The sequence below is a fragment of the Citrus clementina genome, unplaced genomic scaffold (assembly GCF_000493195.1).
Source record: "Citrus clementina cultivar Clemenules unplaced genomic scaffold, Citrus_clementina_v1.0 scaffold_4, whole genome shotgun sequence".
In the NCBI taxonomy this organism is placed as follows: domain Eukaryota; kingdom Viridiplantae; phylum Streptophyta; class Magnoliopsida; order Sapindales; family Rutaceae; genus Citrus; species Citrus x clementina.
This window is the reverse complement of record NW_006262274.1, coordinates 3,915,226-3,923,701: the sequence shown is the minus strand read 5'-3', so window position 1 is coordinate 3,923,701 and position 8,476 is coordinate 3,915,226. Positions and strand designations below refer to the sequence as shown.

Sequence of the window (8,476 nt, the reverse complement as noted above, 5' to 3'; positions counted from 1 at the left end):
GAGATAGAGCTTCGACAGTGTCTGAGACAAAGTAGCGACAACAGCTGGCACACCAAGAGAAACCAAGAGAGAGTGGATCAGAAGAAATAAGGAGAGAGAAAGATGTTGGAGGAAGATAAGGGGAGGGAGAAAGTGCAGATTTGCTGCAACTGGATCGAGAAAGCTGCGGGGGAAGAGAGAGCAATAATGAAGAGACAAGGAGGAGGAGGGTCAAACCACTCGGCTCAGCCCGAGTGGCCAGGGTTGCTACCCTCCAACTTGGTGGGTAGCAGTTCGAACCCCCCCCAAAAGTATTGTGGGGGTATTTCTTTCCTCAATTAGTTGAGTGAAGGTAGTCTCCTCCTTTACCCATGAGTGAGGAGTAGACATCCCTCGAATATTTGTGAGGGTTAAAATCTGGGCAGAGCTCCATTAGCATTGATGTAAGTTGGTCCCAGTAATAGTCTGATTTATAAATATCAGTTATAGTCTCATATAATATGAGTTGTAATCTGAGCAATAGTCTCATGTAATAAATAAAAAAAAAGAGAGGGAATGTCACGATGTTCTTTTATATTTTAATTCATTTTTAGGTTTAGATTGTAGTATTTGGAGAACATGTTTAACATGTTTTCAATTTACTAGTTATAATACTAAATCCAGATTTTTTGTTTTGTAATCGGTTTTTTGAAATTAATCCACCGAATATGTTTTATGTGTGTATTATGAAAAGGAAAATGAAAACACTACTTAGAAAAGGGTACCGAACGAGCCCGTAAGGAATAATAATTTAATTCCTAATCTCCCATAGGAATCAAGTTCCTATTTCTTAATTTCAAAAATATGAGAGCCCCACATCTTTTATTTGCATTTCCACTTTTATTTTAACAATTAAATATTATTAATTATTCTCATTCTGGAATCCAAATTTCTAATCCCACAATTAAACACACTATAAATAAATATAATGTTTTCTTTTCTAACAACTTTTAGAAATTAAAGGGGTTTGGTTACTTTTTATGTAGAGAAAAATAATATAATTATACTAACATGTCATTTAATTTATTAACTGGTGCTATATAATTATTCTATTAATAATATAAAAAATTTAGATTATATAAAATGTGATGGTTGTCGATTGATATTATTTTCGTTATAATGCAAATTTTGCATTCCAGTTTTGTGAGAATTTCCTCACACCCAAAGAGATTGTAGAAATTTCCTTTCGTTATTGAAGAAAAAATTTTGGATGGATTTATTTGAACCTACTAAAATATTCTATGAGCTCATCTTTTTTTAAAAAATATTTATTATCATAATGTTAATTAATATATTTACTATTAAGGACAAGATTTTACAATTAAAAAATAATAATTTACTCTTTATACTCATCTCTAAACTATCTTTCGTCTGTCATCCATCGTCATCCTTTGAACCCAAAATCCAATAGACTTCTCATCCTCTAAACCAATAATCCAATGGGCTTCTCTAATACATATCTTTTACAAATGTCTCGGAAATGGGATTTTTAATAGTGGATTTTTATTATGTGTAACCTAAGTTATAGTTTAAAAATATGATTTCAATTCTAATTTTAGTTTTGCTATTTCTATAAAACTATAAAGACTGCTCTAAAAATGAGGGCTAGAGAGAGAAAAATATTTTTTCATCATTTTAATTTTATTTGTTTAACTTTTCTGTTACATCTATTTAGATTTTATGTTTATATAATTAATTGAGTCCTAAATATTTTGGGTAGGAGCTAAGTTACATCTTATGTAACTTATAACAACCCAAAAGTAGTTGTCTAATACAAGAGAATGATATTATGTGAAATAAATGTGAGGTCATGGATAATTATATTTGGGTTTATTGTAAGATACATTATGTAACTTAGCAAGACCCAATATTTTGTTTTCAGAGATAATAAACTACCTATAAAAAATGATAATAAGCTGAAAATATTTTTTTGGCCAAAAAGCTACATAGCTTAAATTTTCTTCAATTGATTTAGATTAAACCTTATTTTTATGTTTTCATTAATCTCAATTTAAACTCAACCAGTGGATAGGTTAATGAATAATGATGTTTAATGGTTTGTTTAGCAATTACAATAGAATAAACTTTGACTTGCAGAGGACATATTTGGCATTTTTGTGGATATGATGAGTAAAATTATAATTTTCAAATTTTAATGATGAGTTTAAAGAATAAAATTGGTTCAAGGAGTATTTTAGTTGGTTGAATTAGTCCCACCCAAATTTTTAAAATATGAGTGTGACCATAAGCACCCCTGTAATTTTATTTTCAAAGCTCTTTTATGCCAAAAATTACTTTAATCCCCAAAAAATCCTTTTCCATTTTTTCAGTTCTTTCTAACTCAAAAAGAGAGAGAAAAAAAAAAAAAAACAGTTTGTGGATATTAAAGTCCAGCGGTAATTCAGTCAAAATGAAATAATTACATTCAAATGTTTAACAAATCTACGAAGAACAGATTTGATAAACAAATATGATTAATATCAATATTGGCTAGTCATGCAATTTCAATTATTGGATAAAGAACAGATTATATATATAAATTTCCAAATTCTTACAACTTAATATCTAGAAAATAATTATGAGTTCAGAAATGGTGCCACTTGAGGCAAGATTGGGGAGGCACTCAACCGGAATGCTTCTCTTCTTCTGTCTTTCTGCTGCTCCTACATGTGAACAATCCTATTATCTTAATTATGTTTTATTCGTCAGAGATAATGAATGGAATCGAATACGTTTAGCTCGGCATGGGCTTGTTCTCCAAAAACGATCTGAAAAGAATAAATGCTTGTCGAGGGCGATGAAGCGGAACCTCGTGTCCTGCTCCTGTAACTGTCACAAACGTCAACCCTTTGTAAACTTGGCTCCAGCCACCAACCTATATACAGATGAAGAAACCTTATGACAAAAAGATATTTGCGGAACTGGCACAAAGCCCCCAATCACATAATCCAAAATAAAATGGCATATAGGCTGTAAATAATACATCTGTAAACCAACCACTTACCTTTCTGTTGTCATACCATGGGTACCAGTTGATGACAGTTGGTAGCTTCAAGGCATCAATGGAGTATCGAGTAGCAGTAACAGGAACCACTGCGTCAGTATCACCACTGGAAAAAAAGTTCAATCAGAGCTATGTAAGAGGAAAATGCACAGCACAAATGTCTTAATGACGGCAAATTCAAAGAGTATTGAGTTGAGAATATCTAGGTGAAGTGAAATTATGGCATGCATTTGAACAATGTTTCTGTAATTAGCAGAATATCCTAAGAAGTTTACACCATGGTTTGGCAAAACTCTGTCTATATTTTGCTTTTTAAAAACAGGAAATCATAAATTTAAAAGAAAGTAAGCAGGGAAAGGAAAAGGTGCACTGTTTGTAAGCCAAAAATCCTTGCTCATTCTATGCATGGTAAATTACTGATGCTTCAACTAGAATAGCCAGAAAAATGATTTCTTGCTCACTACTACTATTACTGCACAAGAATTTTGAGTGAAAAAGTTTCATGAACTCAGCAAGGACTCGAGGGGCAGAAGGGACAAAGAGAAGGCAGATAACTTGCCTGAATACCCATATCTTGAGACCAGCAGCAATGAGCTCTTTATAAATAGGAAGCATGGAGAGTGGAGAATCAGTCCAGTTATCTCCAACAATTTCACTGTGAGGAAAGAAACTCACTCAAAATTGCTGTTATTGGGAATGTTGAAATATTACTTTGAAATGAATAACCGAAAAAATACCTGCATGTTCTCCATGGATAAGAAATCCATGTCACATTTGCATGCAGTGCCTTCTGAACTTCAGGATGATTAAAGTACACTTCAGAATACCTCTCAGTGCAAGGATCGTATGCTCTAGACATCCATGGCTTTGTTTGAGAGAAAGAGCAAGCGTATGAAAGTTAAATTTAACTTCTTAAGAAAATGAAATTGGCACAGCAACATGAAACCAAGAAGGAATTAGCCCATATGTTTCAATGCTAAGAAAATTCAATCTCAGATATCTCATGTAATAAAGAATTTAGCAATCATTCAAGTTAATCAAGAATCAGTTTGAAATGTACTTCATTTAACATATTCCCTGCCCTTTTCTCTCTTCCTAATGCATTTTCTCTTGTCAAATGCAACAAAAGAAAAGGCTGCAATAACAGGTGAAGGCAAAGAAACAAATTTTTGGGTAGAGAAAAGGCATGACATAATAATGAGAATGACTACAGTACAGCCGCTGTCAGTTACAGCCACCCCACTGTCCATTAAAACCCCAAGATATCAGTTATACCCCAAAGTTTTTCGTTAGTGACCCCCAACTTATGATACATTATGTACAATACACAAAAGTTTAAGGATCAATAATAAAATTCTTGGAAGTGCAACCAAACTTTTGAGGTTTTCAACAGAAAATAGGAGGCCCTGTGATTGACAGCAGCTGTAGTGTAGACATGCACTACATGTTAATTAGAAATCAATGAGTATTATTTCAACAATTTTATCAATTGTTGAAATATAGATATTGTGAAATCTCAAGAAATTTCTAAAAAGTCAGCATTCAAATAACAGATCAAAACAACACGATCAAAACTGCATGACCTCATATATGCCATAATCTCAATGTCCCCAGTCACCCTTACAAGGACACCAAGCCCATGAACATGTGGATAGGTATGCTTCTCTTTTCCTGTTTCTTTGAATTGAATACAACAACTTTAACAACAGGCACATAATGATGCTGCTGTTGAAAAGAAACATTACTCAACTAAAATGATGCATAGCAGCCTCTTTTACTAAAAAAGTTGGTGGGCCACAAGCATACTGAGGGAACAAAGGATGACAAGAAAAGACTCATACAGGTGTGAGAGCAGGGAAATAGACCCAAGATTCATTTCTTACCCCAACATCATTGATGACAGAGTAGCACTTGGGGACCTTAACAGCTTTAAGTTAGATGCTCAACAACTGCCTCAATTATCGTAGATGCCATAAATTAATACCAAGCACCATCTAAATGACCAGTAGCTGTGTCTTACTTTGGTAGTTTCTCTATTGAAACAAATCAAAGTATCATTTCTTGATATTGCATCTACACAGTGCCAACCTGCTTACATGCAACAGTTACAGATCTCCTATCACTCTGAAGATTTACAGAAAGACAACCTACGCTCTTTCACTCTGACGAGCACTTCTATTGTTGCAGACAAACTATCATCCAATTTGAATTCAACTTTCATTATGAGACACATCCTAACTTCTGAAAATATCCAAGATGGTTTCGAGATTCAAAAAACTTTTGAAATAAGAAGCAACAATAGATGGAAACATTATAAATTTCATGAAAAAGCCCACAATCATGACTATGGTAAAAGGAAAGAAAGATGAGGGCTTACATAATGACCCCTTAAGTTGCGCCTTAGTGATGCAGTACCATTGCAAGGCCTCGTGAAAATGCTATAAGGATCGATATTTCCCTGCTCCATCTCCGCACTTTTCAAAGCTTTCATGCAATCTAGAGAAGGGTGCTCAGAAGACCCAGACTCACAGGCAATTCTAAGACTTCGATAGGTGGAATCAGATATCAAACCATGAGTCCACCAATATTCAAAAGTGCCAACATAATCGTGGTAATCATCAGTGACAGCATTTCCCACCTAATAGAAAGAGAAGAAAAAAAGAAAATGGAATTACCGATATGATAATGGTTAATTGCTATTGTGGCATATTACAACTAGTTTATTCTAAAATTTCCAAGAACAATAAATCTCATTTTCTCACCATAAATCCTTTAAAATTAATCTCTGGGTTAGCTATTCCCTTGTTTCTCTCATAAACAATTTGAGACAACTGGGGAACATAGTGACCTGAAACAGATTTTTGAAACAACAGTCATTCATCATTTCCAGTTAAATCTTAACAACTACAATAGTAGTCTTAAAACTGTAGATGAAAAGTAACTTAGAACCTGCATAACTTTCTCCAGCAATGTAGAAATCTGTGTGCTTGTACTGTGGAAACCTTTCAAACCAATTGACGAGAAATGTGTATGCATCTTCAGCTACAAATTTACAACACCCAGATCCCAAAAGCATCTAAAGATGTCAAAACCAACCAAATTCTAAGCTGAAACAACAAAATTTACGCATCCCACCACTATACTTTCACTAGTGGAAATATACATTAACAACAACTACCGCCCCCAACAAATTACCTGTTCTCCCATCGCCTGCAGTGTACAAATCAGATGTGGTATTTGTATATGAAAAACCAACTCCAGCTGGAGATTCAAGAAACAGCAAATTTGCCACTGCCAAAAAAAAAAAAAAATTGACAATCAAAGACAATTTATCTTATATTTAATTTACGTACAAACAGTATTAATATACTAAAATTTTTGTAACCAATGACTAGAATAATACTAAAATGGTAACTGAATCAAAAGAATGTGGCTTGAGATATTGACATACGCTTGTTCCAAGAATAGGGATTCAAGTAAAGAGTCTTCCCATCAGGCCTAATGCGAAAAGGCCCAATCTCTTCAGCTGCTCCATAGGCAACAGAAGAGCAACCAGGACCTCCATTGAGCCACAAAATGAGTGGCCTTGACTCAGGTTTACGACTCGCTGGTGACTCAATTAACCAATAAAACAATGCCCTCCCAGCTTGTTGGTTTACGCTTACATAACCTGAGTACTGATTAAAATCAACATTTGTCGGTTGCCCTGGTAACACAGTGATTTTGTCTTTATCTTGATCAGCTAAAGAATAGGAGAAACATGAACATAATACAAGGTACAAAAAGCCAAGAACAAGAAATTGTGAATGTCCCATTAAGTGAACAATTAAGATAAAACAAAAAGAAGCAAAACCCAGAAGCACACGAATCTTTAAACGTATCTGGATTTTGCAAAGAAATATGTCAACAGAATCTTGAAACACGAATCCTTAAAGTACAGGTGTCGATCAAACACTAGCAGAACACAAAACAGTTCTGAGCTCTTAAGGAACTTAACTACGAAGTCCTCAAACAAGAAACTGAAACACAAAAAAGAAGTACAAAAGTCAAACTAAAATCAAAAACCCAGATCCCAACCTATCTGGGTTGTCAAAGAATTTAACTAAGCAGTGTGTGTGTGTGTGAGAGAGAGATAGGTGACATTTACGTCAAAGATAGATTTGGCATTTTATTCATCAAATGTGATGGTTGTGGTGACTGGTGAGATGTGAAAAGATTGAATAATTGACGTGCAAGTCTTCAATTCAATTTGTTTCTGGCGTTTGATCACCAATTATTTATCTATTAAATAAATGTCTTTTCGAATCTTCTTTATATTCTCTTTCTTGTGATTGCTCATTGGCATTTGACCAAACAGGCAGCAGCCTTGCAGGCGCACATGTGGTTTTGCAGAGGCTTTTGCAGAATGTGATATAATTCTAAAAGCACAAGAGATATTTATACTGCCAACGCCTGAATATTGAATAATAATTACTAATGACCTGGTTACTGGTTAGGGATAAGAATTATTTAATTAATTAAAGAACCATTTTAAAGAATAAAAAAAAATATCAAATCTGCAAAAATGTACAATTTTATAGGACAGCCTAGCCATCATCAGTATGCATGTTTACTAATGTTTTGTTATAACTACCCACTGATGTCGGGATAATGAGGCCCATTGATTATTCAACTACCACCATAAGAGAATTAAATGATCGAATTGTGACAACAATTCTTTGAATGGGTTCATCGGGCAACTAGTTGTATCATTTTTCAGAGTTTGGGCCTACTTAAGAATGCAATATAAATATATCTCGATTTATGTGATTTATTTTTATTATTTAATATCTCTTGATCTATATATTTTTTATTTTTATTTGATCAATAAATTTATATCATATCAATTTATATAAAATAAATTTGTACAATCATTTATAACTCTATTACTGTTCATATTTATTTTTTCATTTTTCAATTTGAAGTTCAATTTTGATTATCAAGAACAGTCTTTATCATATTTTTTAAGTTGAGAGTTCAAGTTTCTTGTGAATATGAGAGTTTATTCATTTACTTATTTTTCATTTTCAAAATTTTAGGTTGATGTTCAACTTTAATAAATCGAGATAAATCACCACAGACATTGAGTTAGACGTTTAATTTCACCAAACTTTTTAGGTTGTATTAATCACTATTTTTATTCTATTCTCTCTAGTAAAACATTAAAAGAAAGTTACAATTTTGTAACGTTTTTCCAACATGTATTTTATTCTTGATTTCTTGCACTAACGCACGCACGCGCACGTGCAACACACACACGCGCACACATATACACATGCACGCACACACATACACGCACGAACTAAAGAAGGACTATATACATGAGTCCTCTAAGAGTTCTCTTTCTTTCATATGGTAAATGACAAACTAAGAGAATTGATTTTAATATGCTATATGACAAAATATATTGTATTG

The 8,476-nt window shown here is 33.5% G+C and overlaps 1 protein-coding gene across 1 annotated transcript; it reads right to left on the bottom strand.

The window, feature by feature from the left end:
* Positions 1-2,564: 2,564 nt before the first annotated feature.
* LOC18043303 (serine carboxypeptidase-like 27) lies at positions 2,565-7,416 on the bottom strand. The gene is made up of 9 exons (XM_006436208.2): positions 6,474-7,416; positions 6,218-6,313; positions 5,972-6,064; positions 5,785-5,870; positions 5,400-5,660; positions 3,760-3,887; positions 3,582-3,677; positions 3,023-3,128; positions 2,565-2,893 (listed from the first exon to the last, which is right to left on the bottom strand). Exons 1-9 carry the CDS (start codon positions 6,835-6,837, stop codon positions 2,753-2,755), a joined length of 1,371 nt encoding a protein of 456 aa, XP_006436271.1. The 5' UTR covers positions 6,838-7,416; the 3' UTR covers positions 2,565-2,752.
* Between the last annotated feature and the right edge of the window lie 1,060 nt (positions 7,417-8,476).

Bases quoted from the DNA above. Each gene is read 5' to 3' on its own strand.
- LOC18043303 (XM_006436208.2), bottom strand. From the start codon at position 6,837: ATGGGACATTCACAATTTCTTGTTCTTGGCTTTTTGTACCTTGTATTA. The intron at 5,871-5,971 runs GTTCTAAGTTAC...AATCTGTTTCAG, and splicing joins TGCTGGAGAAAGTTATGCAG to GTCACTATGTTCCCCAGTTG. The intron at 3,678-3,759 runs GTATTTTTTCGG...CTTTCCTCACAG, and splicing joins TATCCATGGAGAACATGCAG to TGAAATTGTTGGAGATAACT.